The following is a 25,827-nucleotide window of genomic DNA, read 5'->3' as shown; positions in this document are numbered from 1 at the left end:
AAGCCCTTTGAACTAGGAGTAGAAAACATGGAGCAGCACGATGGTTGTTCTGGTGGTCACAAAATGACGACGATGACGTCGAAACATTGTCGTTAATAAGGCTAGCGAGCAAGAACCTCGCTTGTGACATAAAACTTAAGGTGAGAAGCGAGCAAAGGAGGAGGCAGTAGAAGTCGATGATGAAGTAGAAGTTGCAATGGCGGGTGGCAAAAAGAAAAAAAAAATATTTGATCTGATGTGAATACTTCTCCCGTATCTCAATTATCAATTTTAATTAAACAGTGAAAATAACTTTGGTACCATGTGAAATATCTTTTAATTTGGCACGGTAGCCTCCGAAGTGTATAAAAAAAAAAAAATAAAAAAAAAACTCAAAACACGATTAGCATTTTTGACTCAATGAAAGCTATAACGGCTACTTGAAAGACGACCGTTGGTTACGTGTACACATAGCACGCTCACCGAGGCGCATCCTTCCTCTTCTCTTTCTTTGTCACAAACACAACACAGCACCCTTCACACACTGCACAGTGCCTCCTTTCTAGTTTCTACTATCTGCTTCTTCTTCTTCAATTAGGGTTTTCCCCTTCTCCGAGATCAGCGCCAACATCATGAACATGAATATCTTCAAGAAGAAAACCTCACCCAAAGGTTCACCCCTTTTCCCTCTTTTTCTCTCCAAAATTTTCCACATTGTTTTTTTTTTATCAATTTTTTCTGTTTAACCTTCCATGTTTATCCTAAAGCTTAGGATTTGCGCTTTGAATGAGAAGTTTGTTTTGTCTCTGAAAAGGGAAACTCGTTTCTTTAGTGTTTGCTTGCTGGGGAAAATTTGGGTAGGAAAAAGATTGGGAACTTCGGATCGGAGAAACGTTGGAATTGGGTAGCTGTGTGCTAGATTGGATCTAGAATTTGTTTAGAAGAAACATATTGCTCTTTAGAATTCTTAGAAATTATGGGTTTTTTGCTGCTTAGTTTTGTGGAATTGGTTTCTTTTGTTGGTCAATATGGCATTGTTTGTGCTTGATGAAAATGGGAAAGGAAGTTACAGTGTTGACTTTCTTATTGAGTCCGGGCCGTGTCACTCATTTGCGTCTGTTTATTTTTTTGTTGTTGTTGTTTATGACAGAGGCTCTGCGGTCAAGTAAGAGGGAAATGGCTGTTGCAACCAGAGGTAATTACTTGAATTAGTCAGAAGTTATAGCATTGAGTATTTGCTTGTGTCATTCAATAAACCCATGTTAATTTTTAGTAGAAAATATTCAGGCAGATATACATAAGTCAAGCTACCCAACCTTCCAACAGTTGTTTCAGTTTCTCAAATCTCAACTTTATTTTTGTCCTAAATGGCTCATTCTTTACCTCAATGGTTTCTTGTAATCTATATTTCCTCAATGTTTCCTTCAAAGCCCTTAGCCCAAATTTTGATCAGTCATTTTTGTTTCCTTGCATTGTTTTGCCTTTGCTCCAATTTTTTATAATGTCCTGCCTGTGTAGTTTAATATTTAAAAGGAGATTGTGTCTTGATGGGTATGATACTTGCTATTACTAATTGTTTATTTCATAATAAATATTTAAAGTTCCATTATAATTAAAAAAAAAAAAAAAGACAGAAGCTAATGAAATGTTTGATGGGTATGATCAAGAAGAAAGATGGACGCCAGAATAGTGCTCGTTATTAAATTCAAATCAACTACATTAAATATATATTTCTTCTTATTAAAGGATTTCTTTCAAGACATTGGCATCAGCATAGGTTGGGTGTCACTAAAGGTCTATGTCATATGTCATATGAGGCTGTACATTAAAAGAGATTAGTAGGAATTAGTAAAAGGCTTCACATTTGATATAAATTTTTAATTTTAATATAGTGGCACTTATGTATCATTCTTCTCTGTTTTCTTTTCTTCACTTTCTCTTTCTTTCTATCTCTGGGTTGTTCATTTAAATGTATTGATAGGAAATAGCCAGCCAGTTCACATTTGGTATCATTGTTTAGTTTTAAATTTCAATGAAGTGGCACTTCTGTAACAGGTTTGTTTCATTTCTCTTTCATTCACTCTTGTAGGAATTGAAAGAGAGATAGCATCACTTCAGATGGAGGTACATAATGCTAACAAAGACCTTCTTAGTGACTTCCTTTCTGTTTCATATATCTTTTTAGTGCTTCATTTGCCTTGTCAATTGCAGGAAAAAAAATTGGTGGCAGAGATTAAAAGAGAAGCAAAAACAGGAAATGAGGTATGTTTTGTAATTTAAATGCATCTCCTCCATTTCCTTATTGTTAATGAGCCATAAAAACATGCTTGTTTTGTGTTTATGCAATCCAAAGGTTGACAATGTGATTTTTTTTTTTTGGAAGGCAAAAATATATATGTATATATTAAAAATAGGATACCAGTACCAGCGGTACCGGGAAAGAGATTACAAAGCACATAAGTGCTGCCCTCCAAAAACCCAACCTAAATACAAGCAAGAAAAACCCAGACAGCCTAACCAAAGGAATTCGATATATTGGAAGACCAATGATTGAGACTACAGGTGAAATCTTTTTCTTTAGCCTTTAACCAGGACCAAACTAAAAAGATAGCATGGTCCATGACTTTATAGGGATCAAAAGGTTTTCCTTGGAAGATCAGTTGGTTCCTATGTTGCCATATAGAGCTAGTTAAGGCAATCCACCACCCACATCTTGTATCATGATTCATAGATTCCCCAAATCCTTCACAGAATTGAATGAAATGGCACTTAGGAGTGATTGGAAGGGGTCCTACGACCCTGATCCAACTCATGGCTTCCCACCACAAGCCTTTAGTCAAAGTACAGTTGAAAAATAAGTGACCCACATCCTCCTGAACACTTCCACACAAGGGGCAGATGACTTCCTGCATACTGATATTTCTTCTCAGAAGATTGGCCCTGGTGGGAAGTCTATTTTTAAGAAGCCTCCAACAAAACATCACTGCCCGAGGGGGGATTTTCAGCTTCCAAATTATCTTATAAATGTTCTCATCTACACTTGTTGTACTGGGGTTAAAGCACAATCTATAAGCTGATTTAGTAGTATATTGGCCATGGGGTTCAGCCAACCACAACATAGAGTCTTTGATATGTTGCTGTATAGGGACAGAACTGATTTCTTCCATAAACTGCACAGCTAAATCACTTTCATGATCAAATAAGTTCCTTCTCCATCTAAGATTCCATTCCCAGCTACCATGATTAAATTCTCCCATATTTGAGATGAGAGAATTTTGCTGCCTACTAATCAGAAAAAGCTGATTATATTTCTGTTCAAGGGTATAATCTTCCCCAAGCCACTTGTCTGTCCAGAATTTGATTGCTTCCCCACATCCCACCTTCCAATTCAATTGGTGCTTGAAGATATTGTGATCTGGCTGGTGAAATATCTTTCTAAGGTCCCTCCACCAATGAGAAAATCCCCTCTTATCTGTATCATGCTGAAACTCAGGCCATCCACCATATTTGGATATTAGAACTCTTACCCAAAGCTGCTGCTGACCAGATGCAAAAGCCCATATCCATCTACCCATCAAGGCTACATTGAACTTCGAAATATCCTTTATACCTAAACCCCCCTCATTCTTGGGCAGACAAATATCAGCCCATTTCACCCAAGGAATTTTATTATGAGTATTGTCTCCTCCCCACAGGAAATTCCTTTGTAAGGAATTAATTTTCTGGACTATCCTTTGGGGAATCCTGAAAAAGGAAAGAAGATAGATTGGGAGAGCATTGAGAACAGAATTAATAAGTGTGACCTTCCCCCCATGGATATATCTTTTTGGGCCCATTTGGATAGTTTTGCTTTGAATTTAGTAATGAGAGGCTCACAAACCATCAGACTGGAAGGATTGGCACCAATGGGAATGCCTAAATAGTGAAAGGGGTAATTCATTTGACTGCAGTTCAGGATATTAGCTGCTGCCAAACCCCAGTTAACTCCACCTCCTAAGATCCCGAATTGACTTTTAGCAAAGTTAATCTTCAAGCCAGAAGCCAATTCAAAGCCTCTAAGCAAGGCCTTTATAGCATGAACATTCTGCCAATCAACCTCACCCACAAAAACAGTATCATCAGCATACTGCAGAATATTAACAGGTTCTCTCTTCTTTCCAACTAGATAGCTTCTATAGAGATTTTTGTGAACTGCTTCCCTCATCATACCAGTGAGACCTTCCCCAATTATATTGAAGAGCAAAGGGGCTAAAGGATCTCCTTGCCTCAAGCCTCTTGAGGGGTTGAACTCCTTAGATGGGCTACCATTAATCAAAATTGATATGGTTGCTGAATGTAGGCAAGCTGAGATCCAATTTCTCCATTTTTGGCAGAAACCCAATCTAAGCAACATATAATCCAAGAAGGACCAAGACACTGAATCATAGGCCTTTTCAAAATCCACCTTGAAGATCATTGCTGACTTCTTGCTTCTCATTGCTTCCTCCACCTCCACCACCTCATTAAGAATCAGGATTCCATGGAGTATATGTCTTCCTTTAATGAAAGCTGACTGTCTTTCATCAATGAGTTCATCCATAACAGACCTTAATCTATTAGATAAAAGCTTAGCTATGACTTTATACATGCAGCCTATCAAGGATATGGGTCTGTAATCATTTAGGGACTGGGTGAGGCTTTTTGGGAATTAAAGCCACAAAGGAAGCATTGGATCCTCTAGGAAAGCTTTCATGAGCATAGAACTCATCCACGAATCTTCTAAACTCAGGATTCATCACATCCCAGAATTCCTTAATAAAATTAAAGTTAAGGCCATCAGGCCCCGGACACTTATCCCCTCCACAACTCCACACTGCTTGTTTGATCTCTTGGTCAGAGAAAGGGACAGTCAGCTGTTCTCTTTGCCTCTGAGAAATAGATTTGAAGTGAACTCCATCCAAGGTAGGTCTAGAATGCATCTGCTCAGTGAATCTATTATGGAAGAAGTTGGCAGCTTCATATTTCACTGCATCAGGTTGCTGGATCCACTCCCCATTTATAAATATACCTGGAATATTATTATAAGCTCTCCTGAAATTCATGTATTTGTGAAAGTAAGCAGTGTTGTAGTCCCCCTCCTTCAGCCATCTGGCCCTAGATTTTTGTCTCAATAAAGATTCAAAAGCATTAGAGGCATTCCATAACTCCTGCTGAAGTAAAGTTCTGTCCTTAATCTCTTGATCAGTCAGATTTCGATGAGCAGCTAGATCCTCCACTTCATTTAGCTTCTGCTGAATATTAAGGACCTTCTTAGGATTAATATTCCCCTCTGCTTTACTCCACTGTTTTATAGCAGCTCTTAAGTTCTTCAACTTATTTTTAAGGGCGATACCCCCCCAACCTCCCTGCTGGTCCTTTTTCCAGACCTCCCTCACCATTTTTTGGTACCCCTTTTGCTGCAGCCACCAGTCAAACACCCTAAAGGGCTTTGGACCCCAGTCCACCATGTTAGTTTGCAATATAGACGGGAAATGATCAGAGAGGTTCCTTTGAAGGACAGTTTGGCAGCTCTCAGGCCAAAGAGATATTCAGTTCTGTGAGACCAAGAATCTATCAAGCCTACTTTTCACACAGCCATTAGGCCTAATCCAAGTAAAACTATTCCCAGGACATTTAATTTCCTGAAGCTCCATATCATCAATCCATATCATCAATCCACTGATTAAAGGCTGCAATGTCATAAGGATCTGCCCTTCTTTGAGATAAGCTGATTCTTTCCTGGGAACTCCTAATGCTATTGAAGTCCCCAAGGAAACACCACATTCCACTAGGATTAGAAGCCTTCAGCTGCCTCAACTCATCCCATAAAGCTTTCTTCCCAACCAGATCACAAGGAGCATAGACATTGACAAATATCAACTTCTGATTATTACTACAACATGTGCCTTCAAGCATTAAGAAGCTTCTACCTTTTACCTTCCTTTCTACCACAAAGGTGGAGTTATTCCACATACATAAAAGGCCACCAGCAGCCTGCACAGATGGAACAAAATCCCAATGACCAGTGGAGTCTCCCCAAATGGCCTGGCAAATACTTTTATTAAAGTTCTCCCTCTTGGTTTCTTGGAGGCAGACAAGATCCACTTTTTGCTGAACAATGAGCCTTCTAACAGCAGTCCACTTGACTCCCCTCCCCAAACCTCTAGAGTTATAGGATAGAATTATCATAATTGCTGAGATTTAATTCCCTTCTCTGCTGCCATCAAATCATCTTTATTCTCCATATCCAGCAGCATCCCCATAATCTTGCTATCTTCTTCCTCATAAGACAAGCCCATTTCCTTCAAGATGTCACATTGCAGCTTTATAGGGTCCCTCGTATACAGAAAACAGAGGGTGACCTTTAGAAGCTGGGTTGGAGTCCACTAAAGGTTCCTCAGTCTGCTGGGCCTTGGTATTACTTTTCATCATCTCCTTTGATTTGTCACTCTGCTGGGCCTTGGGATTACTTCTCAACACCTCCTTTCTTCTCACATAGACCTTTGTGGCAGAGGTAGTTGGGCCACATATCTGTTGGCCCATAGGTAGCTTCTTTAAAATTTGACCATAGTCATCACAATTCCTTCTGGGATACGTGGAATTCAAACTGGAATTGTGAGGCAGAGGTTCCTTAAGAGGTAAAGCTTTTTCGAACTCCCCCTGTCTAGCTTTGGTTGTCAGGCCCGAATTTTCCCCATGGGTGTTAACCCACTGCCCTTCGTCTGCATGGCAGTCTAAATTGGGGATTTTTTCTATAAGGTTAGTCTCCTGCATAGCTTTTTCGACAGGAGCATTTAAAGCTAGGCCATTTCCGGAAATATGGCCGTTGGGGTTTTCCAACACGTTCTCCAGATGAGGACAATGTTGACTTTGAGCTCTGTCAACCTGGGATTGGGCCACGTCATCTCTGATTATATCGGACCGGTCCATAACGCTTCGACCAAGGGATTGAACCCAGTGGTCTCTACGAGCATTGGACGATGGGAACATGGACCTGTGATCAGGGAAACCGCCGACGGGGTCGTCGGAAACGTCGCCGAAGAAGTCATCGCAGAAGGTGGCCCCTGGGATGTCGTCACCCGCCGTTACAGGGGTGTTTGGCTGGGTCGAGAAAGGGGAAGGGGGGAACCACATGTCACTTCGATTTTGCTTCTTCATTATTCCCAGACTAGGCGCATCCTCCGCGACGTGAAGAACATACTGTGCTCCATCAATGGTGGCCGGCAACGTCGCCTGAAACAGAGGTCCCATCTGCGTCCTCATCAGAATGCGCGCCACGTCCATCCTCTTCTATCCTCCACAAAGTCGTCCACTTCCACCACCTCATCGAACTCCATTAACACCTTCGCCATGGATTCCACATCCCATACCGTCAGTGGAAGGCCCCATAAGAGCACCCACGTGAGTCTGTGAGTGGGACGTATTTCCGGAGACCATTTCTGGAGCTCCGAGAGAGGAGTGGATCCATTATCCATCTCTTGTTGTATGAGACGAGCAGCGCTGGAGTCGTCCATGTTAGGGAAGAGAACCCAGTCATCAACCCAGTATCAAGGATTAACGTTATCATCCACCACCCATTTCAACTCCTCTTCCACCCTTTCAAACATTGCTCTGTTCTTCAGTCTTCCTACCCAGGACTTGTAAAGCCACTCATACTTCTCCTTATTCGAGCTCAAGGTCACTGGCCGATAGTTATCCCTAACAGCGCAATGAACACCCTCCCCCAAATACTTGGTTCTCGTGTGGCCAGGTTGGAGCTCCTTAACTACCTCTGCATATGAACGAGGACCTCCTTTTTTAACACTGGTTGTCTTGTCCACCTGAGCATCTTTGTGCACCTGTTGATCAGCCTCCATACGACGGGTAGCATTGCCATATACATGCGTGCAAGGCACCTTCCCCCTGTCAAACTTCGGTCTATTGACGAACACCTTCTGGCCATCTATAAAAATGTTATTATCCAGACATCTTTCTAACCCCTGTTCATCCATCACCTCTTTGAACCTAACAAAACCGAACCTATGGCCAAGTTTGTTTTTGGTTCGGGGAATGAAAACCTCCCATACCTTCCCCCATTTCTGGAAAATCTGCCACATATCTTTCTCCATTATCCCTTCAGGGAATCTGGAGAAATAGAAGGTCGTAACGTCAGCCTTATTTCTCCATGTCATCTGCTTCTCTTTCCTTTGGTAGCTGTTCCCTTGCTTTCTACCTCTACTATCCTCCACTTTGTTTTTCCTCTTGCGTGATACTATTACCCAGTCTCCATGATTAGAGTTATCGTTATTCAGTTCCTCCGTCCTTGCATTCCAGCGTTCTGCACTTCTTCCATTGATGCCATTCCAATTGGTCCTTCGATTACTCAACGTACGCCACCCATGATCAGCTCTATGCTCCACCTTTCTCTGTCGATGTGATCGGACTCTCTCTCTCGGTCTACCCACTCTCTCACTCCTCCACTCTCTCTCCTTCACATTCTGAAGGAGCTCTCTCTGACTATCTCTCACTTTGTCTTTGTCTCTCTCACTCTCTCTCACTCTGTCTCTCTCTCTCTCTCTCGCTCTCATATCTCTCTGTTCATGACCTATATCTTAATAAAAATGTTTGTCCCTTGGATAGTACAGTTTCAGAACAGAGGTTGACAATGTGATATTGGTAACTGTTGGAAAGTTGCCTTAGTTGTGGCAGCCTCTTTGAGGTCTGCCTTAATTGCAGCCTCAAAGGTGGTGGTTTAGTTCCACATCAACTAGAGATATGACTTAAATAAAGCTTATAAAGAAGTTTGGCAGTCCTTGCCTTACAAGTTGGTTTTGTGGGATTGAATTAATCAATTAGGCTCTAAGTCCAAATTCTAAGATGGTATTAAAGCTTATCCTAGATCAATTGTTGGGCTACCTACATTTGCCACGCTCTATGCTAGTAGCCATGGGCGTGAGAGGGGGTGTTGAAAAGCTGCCTTAATTGTGGTAAACCCTAGCAGGGCCGGCCTTGGTGGTTGTTTTCCGATGCGACCGCCCAGGGCCCATGACTAAAGGGGGCCCAAAAAGAAATCTAGATAGCTATAGTGTGAGGAGGAAAAAAAATTCAATGACTTTTAGTGGCAACTTTATCTCGTCGGCTTTCTAAAACTCCTTTAATTCTTAAATTTTAACTTTTTCAAGCATACTAAACCAAAAAAACTAAATGTTTATCCGCATGTAATATTTTATATTTGTATGTATATATGAGTAGAGAAAATGTTTTGTATGTAATAAAATGAGTTTGTAAAACAATTGCACTATCATTCAATTACAAATCACCTTGATATCATAAAAGTCAACGAACTTGTCCTACATAATAGGTTGTGATTGGATAATAGTGTAATATTGTTTTATAATGTCAATGCATAGCCTATTTTCTCATTATTTTCAGCAAAATTGTGTGTCTATTTTTTTATGAAATATATTTTATCATACATATAGAAAAGGGTCCATGTCTATTTTTCGCTATGGTGCAATAAAATGTCAGGACCGGCCTTGACCCGTAGCCTGCCTTTGTTGCAACCTCTTTGGGGCTGCCTTAATTGTAGCATCAAAGGTAGTGGTTTGGTCTCACGTCTACTAGAGATATGGCTTAAATAAAGCTTATAAAAGCTTGGGTAGTCCTCACCTTACAAGTCAGGTTTGTGGGATTGAGTTTGGATGACCTAAGCTATTATTTGGGCAATCATTTTCCTTTAAGCTTTTGGGAGTGAATTAGGCTTGCTACGCTTCTAATTAGAACCTATCCAGTCTCAATGTTAAGCCACCTTAGTTGTCCGGTCTTGCAAACTTCATGCTTTAGATGTTCAAATTTGGGAGTGAGGGTTGTGTTAAGATGTCTCACATTAGCTTGGAATATAGCTAGTGTACTCCCTATATATGTAGACTTAGGCAATCCTCCTTCCTTGAGTTAGCTCTTCTCTTTGGAGTGACTTAAGCTTGGTTTGTATTGAATAGTTTGGATAATGAAATTTATATTTCTTCACTTTCCTATTCTTACCTAAGTCCCTAATCTCTTGTGTGTTAAGCGGTGCCTTTTGTCTTTTTCTTTGACTACATTTCCCAGAAATATTAGTTTTCATCATCATATGTGTGGTAATATCTCTAAGAACAACAACCAATGTTTATCCTACTGGTGAGTAATCTTCATGGATCAACCTATGCCACTAGATTCTATCAAAAATGAAATTTTCATTAAAACCAATGTTGATTTTCTACAAAAGATCTCCTTAAAAGCCAGATTAGTGGACAAAGGGTACACAATGGGTGTATTCCCACAAAATCCCAAGGATCATTTTCTGCAACATGTAAGTGGGTCTGCTGCTGGAACTAAAGCAACAAGATGGAAATGCTGGTGGGTAGCGCTAACATGGACCATTTGGAAGCATCGAAATGGGGTGATCTTTGCTAAACTTTCGAAGGAAGTAAAGTGATGGAAGATGCGATTTTTCTACTATGGACATGGCTTAAACTTTTGGAGAAGGGTTTCACCCTGCATTTCAATCATTGGTCCTCTCATCTCACAGCAGCGTTTTGTAATTAGGGAAGGAGGGTAGCTGCAGTATTATAAGTAATTTGTGCTGCGTAATAGTTTTCTTTCCTCGGGTTCAGCTAGTTCTTATTGCATGTATCTTGGCATTCTGAACCAGCTGTTAATCCAATCCTCTTATGTATCTACAGTACCTCTGGTACTCATTTATATATATGATACTTACTTTTGCTGAGCAAAAAAAAAAAATGGTGATACCTTTTCCCTTGTGGCTAAGATGAGTTTAGTTCATCTCTTTCTAGCAACTGATGCTATTCTTCATTGGCCACTTCATCAGTTAGACATTAAAATGCATTTCTTCACGGTGAACAAGAAATAATCTATATGGAGCAATCACTTTCAGGGGGAGTCTGAGCTGGTTTATAAACCACAATCTCCATGAGCTTGGTTTGGGAAATTCAATTTCATTGTGCAAATCTATATTGTCACACTTTTCCTGGTAAATGTGTTTATTTGATTGTTTGTGTTGATGATATAGTCATTACAAGAAATTATTTTAGCTAAAATTTCCCAGCTGAAAGAGCACTTGTTCAACCACTTTCAAACAAAAGTTCTTGGTAATCTAAAATACTTTTTTGGTATTGTAGTTGCTCGTTCAAAGGATGGCATTGCAATTTCACAAAGAAAATATGCAATAGACATTTTGAAGGAAATAGTTATGTCAAATTTTAGGACCATTTTTTTTTTGGAAGGCAAAAGATATATTATATATTATTAATAGTAAACACAGCAGCACCAGAGGTACTGCTGGTGATTTATACATAAGTGCAATGCACCTATTATATCACCCTCCAATACAAAATTAAATATCAACATTAGCCCCACCACATATACTAGATATGTGTAACCCATATTAACCAAAATATTCCACAAAATAGTCCAATTTAGGAGGACCATTGATAGTCCCATGGACCCAAATAAAAAATTAGTATGCAATCAAGGAAAAGGGGGCAATGGTTTGTATTCTAAGGTACCTAGATCTTGAGAGATATCGAAGATCTCCATATACTGATCATTGTGATGCAATGGTTTGTATTCTAAGGTACAATAAAAAGTCTGTTGAGTGTATCTTTCATATATTGGGAATTGCATTTATAATTACTGCTCTTAAATGTAATTAATTCTGAAATGTGTGTAAATATACAGTCTGTTGAGTGTTTCTTTCACTGAAGTAATTTTCAGAAACTCTCAATCTCTGACTAGGACATATTTCTTGAATAAAAGCGAAACACCTGCATTTGTCTATGCTCCCAGTCTTAAGGTGTGGGAGGGTGTGTTAAGATCTCACATCAACTAGATTTATGATCAATGTAGTCCTTATAGCCAATATACTGAATATAGAAGTGTGGTTACAGGCTGCCACCAGAATCTTAGCTCGTCAACTTGTTAGGTTACGTCAACAGATAACCAATTTGCAGGGAAGTCGTGCTCAGATCAGGGGTGTAGCAACTCACACACAGGTATGCAGAAAATTTTGTTTGTTTGTTTTTCATTATTTTTTTTAAGATGATAACAGGATTTTCAATTTTCAGAATTTCCAAATTTCATTTGCAGGCATTATATGCAAGCACTTCAATCTCTACAGGAATGAAGGGTGCAACTAAAGCAATGGTGGCAATGAATAAGGTATGTTTTATGTTATCCAGATTGATTCTGATTCATATCTCTCAAAATTATGGAATGCATTTCTTTTGTTTTACTGGTAAAATAAATATCCAATCAGTTTATGTTATTCAAACTCTTTTTCCTTGGCACTGAAAAAAATATCAATATATATATATATATATGCAAGCCTGCACTTTCACCCAACCAAACACCTAAAGGTCAAAGAGTCTTGAACTCGAGTATGCCATTGCCAAGGAAGCAAACTGAGCATAAGTCCTATATGTTAAAAAAAACTTGGCTCCCATTGGATATGCTGATAGAAAGGTATTGTTTAATACAAAAAACTGCAAAATTGTCTCTTTAAGCAATTTTCTGCTGTTACTGGATCAAAAGTTGATATTTGTTACATTCTTTCGTGACATTGATTAAATTTTGCCAGGCATGTCTAAAAATGATGCATTGTCTTTTCTTTTCAGCAAATGGCACCGGCAAAACAGGTTAAAGTGATCAAAGAATTCCAAAAGCAATCAGCGCAGTTGGACATGACGGTAATTTTCTTTTGAGCATATTTCTGATGTGTTCTCATGCAAGTTTCATGCATTAGTGGTAGGCTAAATACATTAAGATTCCTCAGTAAGTTCTCAAGTAACTGCTTTTGGACTTGGATCCAGTTTGGCCTTCATTAGAGAGCATTTAATCCAGTTGACTGAACAATATGTCAATATTCTTAGACATTGTTTGAGGAGAGGACCAGCACCCCATTTGACAAAAACTTTCTTTTGCTCCATAAATTTATGACATTATCCTATTTGCAGATTGAGATGATGTCAGAATCTATTGATGAAACTCTAGACAAAGATGAAGCTGAGGAAGAAACAGAAGAGCTCACTAACCAGGTGAATATATTAATCCCAACTTAATTAATATAGCCTGCTATTATAAGCAATTTTTTCCTTTGTAACATTTTCATTTTATTCATCACAGGTTCTTGATGAGATTGGAGTGGATATTGCATCCCAGGTTGGTTTTAGACACAACATGAATCCATTGTCTTTGCACCAATTCTTTCATTTAATTATTTTTCTGAATGTTTGAGCCTGATGCTGGTCTTTTATGTTGCTAGTTATCTTCTGCTCCCAAAGGGCGTATTGCTTCAAGGAATACTGAAAATGTTGCTCCAAGGTACATTTCAAACTTATTCATGGAAAATGCATTCTATACATTCCTTGACCATTGGTTTTTGTCATGTATACAGTTTCTTTTATTGGTTATGTGGTATAATACTTTTTATTAGATTTAAATTGATTGATCTGCCAGTTAAAGCTTTTAAATGCATTTAGATTTTTTTATTTTTTTATATTATTTATTGATTTTGTGTTGATTCTGTTATTTTAAGAGAGAAATTTCTTTTTGTTGATGCAGACCAGCAGAATCCCAAGATGTCGAAGAACTTGAAAAGAGATTGGCTTCTCTTCGAAGAATTTAAATCTCTGCTACAGCCTGTACCCATATATATGTTTCTTAATGTACAAATCATTATATATAGCAATGGAGAGATTGTACTATTGGCACCTCTTTTAATTACCAATTTTATGCTGTGATGTGTGTTTGGATATAAAGAACTAGTAAAAATAGTTTTAGACTGGAATATATATTACTATCCCAAACATTTATTATATATACTATATAGCAATGGAGAGATTGTACTATTGGCACCCCTTATAATTACCATTGATCAGTTGGGAATTTGTAAATGTGTATGTGTTTATCAATAAGCTACTTAGATAGGTGGGTACTTCATTGTGTCCAAGTTTTGGGTCACAAATAAGGATTTGAGGTGTGATCCCTGTACACATTGGAACATGTTACACAAAATTGGACGAAAATTACAATAACTAATCCTTTGATATTTGATTTAGTGCGTGTACACATTTGAATTTCTGCGCCAGTTGACTCTAGGCACCTTATCAGGTTATATGCTTGCATAATAAAATCAAGTCACCAAAGAAGAGGAATCAAATGTGCATCTAGGACTTGTAATTCGAGATGCGAAAAACCCTGTGATACAACTGCAGCAAAAAGAGGACCTTGGCAATTCAATAAATGACAAGTTGTGTGCCCTTTCCACTGGTCCTCGTATACATATATGTAAATTAAATCAGTCTAAATCTCATTTAGAACAAAAATATCTTTAACTTATAAGCTGCAATTTCATATACACGAACAATATTTTCAAGCACCAGCAGTTGACGAGTCAAATGATGTTCCCTTTACACTTGTGTAACATTTTCATGTGGCAAGTATCATTTCTTATCTGTTGTAACGCCCACAACGACATTCCTCACCTGTGACATCAAATTCTTACAAGTGAGAAAATCTTACTTTGCTAAAGAATCACAGAAAAATTAGTGAAATATAGTAAAAAGTTTATAAGCTAAAGTATATTTTTAGTTCCTAAACACACTTTTTTATAATTAGTCTATTTAAATTATTTAGTTTAATTCTTAAAAATTATAAATAAAAAGGTGCTTTCAGCCACCAACAAGGGATTAAAAAGTGGTCATACATAAGAATTAAAGATGAATAAACTTTAAGTAGGGATTAAAAAAAAGACGTCTTATTTTCATTGACTAAAAACATACTTAAGTCAAATATGCATCCAAAACTAGCCAAAAAGGAAAAGCAATAGTAATTACCAATTTCCCACTCGAATCAACAGACATAGGATTTTCTACTACGACAGTTTGGCTCTGAGAATAAGGCATTGACTGCAAGTAGTAAAATCATGTATTAGATATCATCACAAGAATGCAACAATACGTCTAACAGAATCATCAAAAAGAAAAGGAGAAAACCATACCGATGAAGTTGAAGATACTGTTCCAGAGTTGGCTGTTCCATTTGGTCTCTGTACAGGAATTGAAAGCCTTCCATTGGTCATCTACAGAAGGAGAAGCAGAAGCCATTAAATGGTAGAAAAACTCAGATCAGAAAAGTTACATAAAATGCAAAACATTTGCATCAAATTTCAAGATTTTCATGTCATTTATAACATGTAAAAGGCGCAGAAATCCCAACATGTGTCCAATGTTGAATCAGATAACAGCCCCTAGGTAGGAAAGATGTTTTGGAGCTTGAACAATAAATTTAACTAGAGCTTCTGGGTTCTCTAAACAATTTTCAGTGATAAGAGGATATATGAGATTTAAATCTTCAATTTTAAAATTCCAAATTAGTCAAATAACTGCACTCTTATTACTTTACAAATCCAATCAACCAAAAATTTCTAGCTGCAAATTTATCACATAAGGATTCTGATTCACATTGCAACAGAAAGCCACCAAAATTTACAACAAAATGAACCCCAAATCATGTGTCAAAACTCATGTCAATTTAATTTCAATAGTTCTGAAGCATTTGCAAAAATAGAAAGTGAATACGCAATACATTAATCATACAATTAATGAATTGTATACTTACACTGATATTAGTAATATAGCAACAAATTGCACATTTGACTGAGGAAGCTCCATAAGGATACATGAGTGTTGTCCGGCAGTTCGCACAATGAATGACTTGATTAGATTCTTTTTGATAAAGACACAGCCCATCAACAATAAATCAGTAATAAATTTAAGCAAATTAATAAGCATACAATATTACAGTAAAACAAGGAACTCATCATTGGAATGACATAAGATAAAGAAAATGGAACCCAATAAATGACACATCAAACACCCAACATCCTGTAGTTTATGCAGTAGGATTTTGTGCATAAAATAACCTTATTACAGAGCTCGGTCAATTGATGACAGCATTCACAATAGAAACTGTCATCAACGATAAAATACAGAGTCAAATTAATATTATCCTGGTTTTGGGTCATGCTTATATTCAAATGAATCAGGATGTCACTCTTGGTTTGTGATTTTCAGGTTGTGAACTAACTTGACATTATTTGTTGATTTGTTGATTTGTTTTGTTTGCCTTTCTTTTTTATTATAAATAAAGGTTTATTAAGAGGGAAAAGAGAGGTACAAAAAGGATAAGAAATCCTCAAGAACTAAACAAGGAATAAAAAGGAAAAAACAAAGAATTAAGAACAAGAAACATGTGACACAACATGTCAATCTGTCTGAAGATCTGAAAAAGACAACTCCTAGCAGAACACCACAAAGAAGCTAGCCAGCTAGCTGAACTGCTCGATCCCAAATGCACTCAAAGAGGAGACAGATGTTTTTAATCTCAGGTACTTTTTTCTCTTTTTTCAACATGTATACATGTGTAGAATAAATCTATTTAGGATTCCAAATAACTCTGCTATCTGCTATCCTGCTTTAGCGTTTTTGGGGAGCAGCCACTCCACACCACTATTTGGGACTAACTACTATGCATACAGGGTAGTTGGTTCTTGACCAATATTAGAACTGTTGATAGACTTCTTTTATTTTCATGGTCTCCAGGCAGCAAGCAATTCCGTGCATTAAGCTAATTTGGATCATTAATTTAATTTGGAAGAAATATTACTCTAAGAAGAACGTTAATATACATGGTAGTACTGTTGACCTCAATTTATACACTTTATAGCTGATAGCATCAGCTCTATATCAAAGGTAGCACAAACTAATTTTTCCTTGTCAGCTGAGCATTTTCCTAGTACTAAGGAATCAGTACTAGCATAACAAATTGCCAAAAGGAGAATATATAAGAAGGTTCTAAAGTTGGGAACAATGTAAGTTTGACCAGAATTACTACTGTTAGGTTCCAAGAAGTGATAAGTTGTTGGAAAAATTTGAGGGGAGTAAACGCCGGGAAGATTTACACCAATGGACCACGAGCCACCACATAAGAAAACTTAACACCACACTTTAACCCAAAACCTTGAGACTCTGGTTTATTAGTCTTCTCCTCACTTATATGGTGCTCAACTTTTTCACTTTTGCCCGATGTGAGACTTCACCTCACACTTGTAACCCAACAATCTCTCCCTCAAGTGTGAGTCCACGAGTATAGCCATTAGAGCCCACATGCTCTAGCTACCTGCAGTACTTGCACCGCCGCTCCATCTACGGGACACGCTGCCTGGACCCACCACCAGGAAGACTTTCAATACAAGGGATCTCCAAGGCTACGATCTATCGCCGCCATCTTATTCGTCTAAACCGGTCACCAAGTCGAACCATCGGCTCTAATACCAGTTGTTGGGAAAATTCGAGGGGAGTAAACGTCGGGGAGATTTACACCAATGGACCACGAGCCACCACATAAGGGAACTTGACACCACACTTTAACTCAAAACCTTAATACTCGAGTTTATGGGTATTCTCCTCACTTATATAATGCTCAACTTTTCCACTTTTGCTCGATGTGGGACTTCACCTCGCACTTGTAACCCAACAATAAGGGCATGGGAAAAGTTGGCTTAGCTAAGGAAATTGAGACTTGCAAGGGTTTAAATCCGGCATTAGGTGTTCCCTAAGACAGTTGATGATAATTATTTGTTTAATAACATATGTGGTTGTGGCATTTCACTAATGTCTTATGAAATTTATTAAAAAGAATTGAGTAGAAAGTTGGGAATAATCAGAAGAAATTTATAAACTTACATAGTTACAAATCAAAAAGAAAGCTGTGGAGAACCACATGGTTTGAATTTAAGTTTGTTCATTTTCCTACTACCTAGATATGGTTTGATGGATATTTTTTGTGCATACAATTTGTACTGGATAGAGATATAAAAAGTTAAAAACCATTCATGAGCTTTTAGTAAACTCCTTAGGCTTTTGGAAGAATTGGTATTTGACATGTATCAGACTCTTTATGAAAAAGTAATCATGGGTTCAATTGTTGTTGCTCGCGTTCTTCTAAATAAATAAACTGAATTTCAGCACAAGGTAGAGACTAGAGAGTGGACTTGTACATTGCCCAAACTTTAAGCCCAAAGGGTTGTTGCATGAAGAGATGCTTAAAGATATAAAAGCCATTCATGATCCTTCACCAAAACAGCCTAATCTTTTAGTAGAGTTGATAAATTTACAGTAGTCAACAAATACTTTTTCAAGTATGATTGATGTACAAACAGTTGGTTTGCATTCTTGAGTTCATCACAAATACATCAACATATGGCCTATTCCAACAGCTAAGGTAATGAGGAAAGGAGAAAAGGATTCCCTCGCTGCTCCCCTGCTGAATCCAATACCAGGATTTGGAATCACCATCAATGTATTAAGCATATTCAATGATCAAGAAAACCACCAAAACATCACTGTAGTTACAGTTTATAAATGTAAATAGTTTGTCTAGCAAATCAGCATTTAGTACAGCAAAATAAATATTGAGCTAATAAGCTTCACAAATCTGGCAACAGAGAAATATATTGTACCTGGTACAAGGTTAATAGTGTGACAGCAGGAACATCTCACACTTGTAGCACCACGTGTGTACATTAGCAATGTCGTACAGCCTCCACAATAGAGTTGTGACATGTCCATTCCTGCATGGGCATCATGAAATTAAAGGTTCCCCCAGATGTAACCATTCAGTTAAAGTACAATACGTGTGAATGAATATTTAATCAAGCTAAATGCATAATTTCTTTTCAGTTTATCTCGCTCTCACCACACACACAGTATCTTTCAAATAATATGCCTATGTTATTAATAGCTACACACACGAGTGCAATTTTTTTATTCTTTATCTTAATAAAAGCATATAGCTAACATTTATATTGATTTTTCATCATCATTGATCTTCAATCTCTTGAAGAATTCATTAAAAATGCATAATCGTAGACAAAGTTAAGAAAAAATGCAGCCAAGTTCTGATAAGATGGATGCCATACCATAAGCATATCGGCATCCAATTCAAGCACGGTACCAATTCATCCCCAATATTTAAGTATCCATGCATGAGAGATATAAAATAAAGCAATGGTAACCGCCCACTATTCCACACCTAAGATGGCTTACACTTACACCACTCAATCCCCAAGTGTGAACTGTGAAACTAATCCAACATACTAAGCATCAAGGAGCACGAAAGTTTCTCAAATCTTGATAATAAAGAAACCGTGAAAGGAATACCAGGAGGAGGAACAGAGGTAATGGTGTTGCACAACGCACAGCAAACATTGGTTGCTCCTCTAGGGTAAACCAAGATGCTCCTACACCCATTACACACAAGTTGGCTCCTCATAACTGCAAAGTCACACACACACACTCACACATTAGCAACATTTTTAACATCTCAGTGCCATGTAATCCAAGACAATTCTAATCTGAAACCCACAAAACATAGAATTTGTAACAAAATTTATGCCCTGCCCTGAAAATTTTAATCTTTGTATATTCAAACACATCAAAAACTCGATATACAAGTTCTCAAACCATATATACTTCACCCAGAAACCCACCAAGAAATAATAATGATAATAAAATTGAAAGAAATCAAGCGGAAACGTGCAAGAAATTGAGAACATCGAGGAATAAGAATAGCATACCTGTGGTGTAGTGGATTGAGAAAAAGGGAAGAGGAATCGATAGAGAATAGAATGTGTGAACTGAACGAAACGAAACGAAACCTCCCTCGCGGCTTTTCAATATTTTGATTTGGCCTTCAAATTAAACTCTTGTCTGTATAATAATAACTTCCTTCCTTCTGGGTACGCGGATTAGGAAACTTCACCGCGTTCTAACCTTTTTTTTTGTGCCTTCAAATTAACCCAAATTGTTATTTATTTAAAGCTAAATTATAATCAACTTAAATATGTTTTTTATCATTAATAAATACTTAATTTTTATATTTTCTTCCTCATAAATTTTTGTTTTATCTTAAATTTCTAATTAAAAAATGATTTTATTTTTATCTATGATATTTTTTTAGTCCAACAAATAAATAAATTTTATGTTTGTTCTCTCATAAAATATGTTAATTTAGTGAGGAATAAATACAAAATTTGTTAATTTATTATAAATTAAAATAAAATATGAAGCATCAAAATTAAGATTTTTATTTTATAAGAGAATCAATGCAAAACTAAATTTTATTAGGAAACAAATGAAAAAATCAAGTATTTATTAGAGATCAAAAATATACACACACACGCACACACACATTATTATAAGAAAAACCTACACACACATAAGAAAAACCTACCTTATGAGTGGAAGAATCACTTATTTAATAAATATTTTAAAGAGAAAAAGAGAATAAATATAAAAGGCTAAAAGTTAATATTTTGAAAATTCATTCATCTAGTATCTCAAAAAAAAAATACTAGAAACTATATTAAAAGAATGTTTATCTACCAAAGTGAATTAGTGATCAAAGTTAAGATATTGTGATATTTGGTTTGATAATGATGAAATTTATTACATGACGCTGATTCATTCCATGTAGATATGACACTAGTTAATATATCTAACGTGTACCTACAAAAATGATTAATAGATCATTACTCACACAATGGATATGAGTTTGAATATCAATAATTACCCATAATAATTACCCATAAATTAAATGGGTGAGTACCATAACACCAAGTCCACAGTAATAATAATAATTTATAATTATTATAAAGGTAATAATTTTTTGTGTTCACTTTTTTAATGAACATTTTTATCTCTAAGAATTATAGACTTTCAATTTTAGTTACATCTTTTCAATTTATTTTTAACTTTCAATTTCAGTTACATTTTGTTAAATAGGTCACACATTTAACTTTTAGTCCATGCAGGAAGTATGTTAATAATAATAATAATAATAATAATTTATGATTTAAATAAAATAATGACAATTTGGTTACTTTATATTGTTAGATTATATTCTTTATTATTTTTCTATTTTTAGTATAATCAATATAATTCTTTCCCAAATTACTGTAATCTTAAATGAACACAACTCATACTAAACTTAATTGATAAATTATTTTTCTAAATTTATTAAGATATTTTATTTTATTGCAGATACCATGAAAAAATGAAATTTTATTTTTTAACGAGAAAAAATGAAATTATTGAAATCCCCAAAATAACTAATGTGGGAACAAAATTAGTTATTGGAACATTATACTTATGGGTGAAAATCATTATGAACAATTTAAATAATGTTGAAACATAATTACACTATATATATTATACTAAACAAATAATTTTTTAGTCCTAGATATGCAATTATACTAAATATTTGAAAGAAGGGTTTTATTTTCAATAGTGATTCTACCCGATTGGAATAGAATTACCTTTGGTGGAGAATATAACTTGATGTAAGCTCCATTGGAGCTTGTAGGCCTAGGATTTTCTTCATCAATGGATTCCTTTATTTCTTGGAAGATGAATGACAGCGAAATGGAGAAGGAAGAGAGAGAGGAGACGCCACTTCAAGGAGAAGATGAGTCTAGAAGAAGCTCACCACCATAAGAGACCATGAATAAAAGCTTGAGGAAGAAGGAGATGAATGAAGGGAGAGGAAGAGAAGAGCACGAAATTTTTTGCTCTAAAAGAGCTCTGAAATCTGAAGTTTAATTTTCAAATGATCAAAGTTGAAAAAATGCACACACATGACCTCTATTTATAGCCTAAGTCTCACACAAAATTGGAGGAAAATTTGAATTTCAATTCAAATTTCACTTGAATTTGAAATTGAATTTGTGGAGTCAAACTTTGGAGTCAAAATTTTACTAATTATGATTAGTGAATTTTAGTTATGTTTCATCCTACTAATCTAAGATCAATTTCAAGATTCTCCACTAAGTGTGCTTAGGAGTCATGAGACATGTAAAACATGAAGGACATGCACAAAGTGTGACTATATGATGTGGCACTGGGGTGTAGTAAGCAAATGCTCACCTCCCCCTCTAAAATTTAATTGGATTTGGCTTCTACCAATTCAATTAAATTTTATTTCCCAACACACACATCAAATATTCACTTAGTGCATGTGAAATTACAAAATCACCCCTAATACAAAAATTAGTCTAGGTGCCCTAAAATACAAGGGCTGAAAAATCCTATATTTCTAGGGTACCTTACCTACATTATGGAGCCCTAAATACAAGGATCAAATATAATGACATCCTAGTCTAATATGTACAAAGATAATTGGACTCAACCTTGACCCATGGGCTCAGAAATCTACCCTAAGGTTCATGAGAACCTTAGGGCCTTCTTCAACAGCTCTAGCCCAATCCTCTTGGAGCCTCTTGCTCATGGCTCTAGTGACTGGTCCTTTCCTAGGGAGGATTGCATCATCCCCTTCCCCTTGAAGAGGATTTGACCTCAAATCTGTTAATTCCTCCTCCTCAATATCAGCTCCACCTGCAAAAGGAATTAAATCAGAAATGTTAAAAGTGGTGCTGACTTCATACTCTTCTGGGAGGTCCAACCTATAGGCATTGCTATTGATCCTCTCCAAAACCTAAAAAGGTCCATCCCCTCTAGGGCTAAGCTCGAATTTCCTTTTAGTAGGGAATTTATCCTTCCTAAGATGGAGCCAAACCCAGTCACTGTCATTAAGAACTAGCTTTTTTCTTCCTTTATTGCCTTTAGTTGAATACACCTTTGTTTGGTTCTCTATTTGGTTCTTAACCCTCTCATGCAACTTCTTTACAAACTCTGACCTAGATTCCCCTTCTTTATGTATAAAAGAACTGTCCAGTGGGAGGGGAATGAGGTCTAACGGTGTTAGGGGATTGAACCCATAGACAACCTCAAAAGGGGACTGCTTGGTTGTTTTATGAACCCCCTTGTTGTAGGCAAATTCTACATGAGGAAGATACTCATCCCAAGACTTATGGTTGCCTTTCAGAAGAGCCCTTAAAAGGGTGGATAAAGACCTATTCACTACCTCTTTTTGCCCATCAGTTTGTGGATGACAAGTGATAGAGAAAAGAAGTTTAGTTCCTAGCTTAGCCCATAAGGTTTTCCAAAAGTGGCTAAGGAACTTAGCATTTCTATCTGACACAATGGTCCTAGGCAAACCATGGAGTCTCACAACTTCCCTGAAAAAGAGTTTTGAGATGTGGGTAGCATCATCCACCTTGTGGCATGGTATAAAGTGTGCAATCTGTTAAACCTATCCACCACCACAAAGATAGAGTCTACACCTCTTTGAGTTCTAGGAAGCCCAAGGACAAAGTCCATACTAATGTCTACCCAAGGTGTAGAGGGGATGAGTAAGGGTGAGTATAGTCCATGAGGCATCACCCTAGACTTGGCTTGTAAACAAGCTACACACCTAGTGCAATGCTTATGGACATCTTTCTTCATATGGGGCCAATAAAACTTTTCTTTAAGTAAGACAAGGGTCTTGTCTATCCCAAAGTGGCCCATGAGCCCATCCTCATGGTTCTCTTTCACAAGTAATTTCCTAATGGATCCTTGGGGTATGCAAAGCTTTCCCTCTTTGAACAAATACCCCTCAGCCAAATAGAATCCATCTTGGGCCTTTTTCCCACAACTCTCGTAAATGAGAGAGAAATGTTCATCTAAAGCATACAAGTCCCTAATATTATCAAATCCTAAAATTTGGGCTCCTAGGGAGCAAAACAATGTGTGTCTCCTAAAGAAGGCATCAACTACCACATTTGTTGTTCCCTTTTTTGTATTTGATAACATGTGGAAATTGCTCTAGGTACTCTACCCATTTTGCATGCCTCTAGTTTAACTTGCTTTGCCCTTTAATGTACTTAAGTGATTAATGATCACTATGAATGAAAAATTCCTTGAAAACAAGGTAATGTTCCCAAGTTTAGAGGGCTCTTATTAAGGCATAAAGCTCTTTATCATAGGTGGGGTAGTTGAGGGTGACACTATGAAGTTTTTCACTAAAATAAGCAATAGGGTGCCCACCTTGTAACAATACAGCTCCAACTCCCACTCCAGAGGCATCACATTCTAGCTCAAAAGTTTTAGAAAAGTCAGGAAGAGCTAGAACAGGTGTCTTAGTAAGCTTTGCTTTGAGCAAAGCAAAGGCTTGTTCTTGTTTTTCACCCCAGGTAAATGTCACATTCTTTTTCACTAGCTCATTGAGAGGTGATGTAATAGTAGAGAAATTAGGAACGAACCTTCTATAGAAGCTTGTTAACCCATGGAAGCTCCTAATATCTCCCACACTTTTTGGTGTGGGCCATTCTTGGATGGCCTTGATTTTCTCAGGGTCCACTTGGACCCCATTTCTAACAACTACAAACCATAAGAAAACTATATTATCTACACAAAAAGTACACTTCTCTATATTTGCATAAAGGGTGTTTTTCCTAAGGACTGAAATATCATCAAAATAAGCAACTACAAATCTACCTATGAAATCCCTTAAGACATGATGCATAAGCCTCATAAAGGTGCTTGGTGCATTAGTGAGCCCAAAAGACATCACTAGCCATTCATACAAACCAAACTTGGTCTTGAAAGTGGTTTTCCACTCATCACCCTTTTTCTTCCTGATTTGGTGATACCCACTTTTAAGATCAATTTTTGAAAAGATATTGGCACCATGCAACTCATCAAGCAAATCATCAAGTCTAGGAATGAGATGCCTATACTTTACAATGATGTTGTTGATGGCCCTACAATTTGTACACATTCTCCACGTACCATCCTTTTTGGGCACCAACAACACTGGCACAACACATGGGCTTAGGCTCTCTTGGACCCAGCCCTTCTCTAACAATTCTTTAACCTGAGACTCTATCTCCTTAGTCTCCTAAGGGTTAGTCCTATGGGCTGGCCTATTAGGAAGGTTTGCTCCTAGGACTAAATCTATTTGGTGTTCTATTCCCCTTAAAGGAGGTAGCCCAAGGGGTATCTCTTTAGGAAATATATCACCAAATTCATGTAAGAGTTCTTGGACCTTTGGGGGTAAGGTCTCAAATGTAGGAATTGTGGCAGTGCTAAGGGATGTTTCCCTTGATAGGAAAAGGTAGAAAGATTTTTTAAGAAGGAGTGCTCTTTTAATATCACCTTTTGTTTCAAAATGATTCTCCTTCTTAACAATCTTCTTGGAGGAATCTTTTTCCTCTTTTTCCTTCCCCTTGGCCTTTGAAGACAAGGTCTTACTATCCTTCTTTTTCTTTTGTTTTTCTAGTTTTTCTTCCTCATCCCTCTTATCTTTCATAGTTAGTTGATCTTTGGCCACCTGTGAAGGTGTTTGAGGATGCAACACAAATTTAGTGCCAAGATGAATGAAAGTAATCTCATTAGTTAGGCCATTGTAAATGATCTTCCTATTAAATTGCCACGGCCTTCCTAAAAGAATATGTCTTACCTCCATGGAAACTATATCACAAATTCACAATTAACTTCATCCTTATATGTCCCAATGGAGAAAGGTACCTTCACTTGTTGGTTAACTATCATTTCCCCTTGCTCATTGAGCCATTGAAGTTTATAAGGTTTTGGGTGGGGAATGATAGTGAGGTTCAACTTGGAAACTAATTTTGTGCTACAACAATTGCAACAAGATCCACTATCCACAATGAGAGAACAAGTTTTATATAAATTTTTGCATCTTGTATGAAAGATGTTCTCTCTTTGGGATTGAGATAGATCACAAGATTGACTTCTAAGGAGCCTTCTAACCATTAAGAGGTCATCTTCTTTATGGGGGTAGACTTCCTCACTAGACTCTTCACCCCTTACTTCATCTTCACTTCCACTAGAG

At 37.1% G+C, this 25,827-nt stretch overlaps 2 protein-coding genes across 2 annotated transcripts; one reads left to right on the top strand and one right to left on the bottom strand.

Moving 5' to 3' along the window:
- Window positions 1-388: 388 nt before the first annotated feature.
- Window positions 389-13,925, top strand: LOC114367899 (vacuolar protein sorting-associated protein 2 homolog 2-like). The gene is made up of 11 exons (XM_028325154.1): window positions 389-651; window positions 1,130-1,174; window positions 2,069-2,103; window positions 2,191-2,241; window positions 11,922-12,026; window positions 12,121-12,192; window positions 12,648-12,719; window positions 12,987-13,067; window positions 13,156-13,191; window positions 13,295-13,353; window positions 13,594-13,925. Exons 1-11 carry the CDS (start codon window positions 612-614, stop codon window positions 13,655-13,657), a joined length of 660 nt encoding a protein of 219 aa, XP_028180955.1. The 5' UTR covers window positions 389-611; the 3' UTR covers window positions 13,658-13,925.
- Window positions 13,926-14,057: 132 nt separating this feature from the next.
- LOC114367900 (protein LSD1-like) lies at window positions 14,058-19,869 on the bottom strand. The gene is made up of 7 exons (XM_028325155.1): window positions 19,670-19,869; window positions 19,254-19,367; window positions 18,554-18,664; window positions 15,652-15,758; window positions 15,032-15,112; window positions 14,868-14,939; window positions 14,058-14,516 (listed from the first exon to the last, which is right to left on the bottom strand). The coding sequence occupies exons 2-7, from the start codon at window positions 19,363-19,365 to the stop codon at window positions 14,475-14,477; spliced, it is 525 nt and encodes a 174-aa protein (XP_028180956.1). The 5' UTR covers window positions 19,366-19,367; window positions 19,670-19,869; the 3' UTR covers window positions 14,058-14,474.
- Window positions 19,870-25,827: the final 5,958 nt, after the last annotated feature.

Source organism: Glycine soja, chromosome 9 (genome assembly GCF_004193775.1).
Source record: "Glycine soja cultivar W05 chromosome 9, ASM419377v2, whole genome shotgun sequence".
NCBI classification, from domain to species: domain Eukaryota; kingdom Viridiplantae; phylum Streptophyta; class Magnoliopsida; order Fabales; family Fabaceae; genus Glycine; species Glycine soja.
Note: the sequence above shows the minus strand (reverse complement) of the source record. Positions and strands in the feature narration are given on the sequence as shown.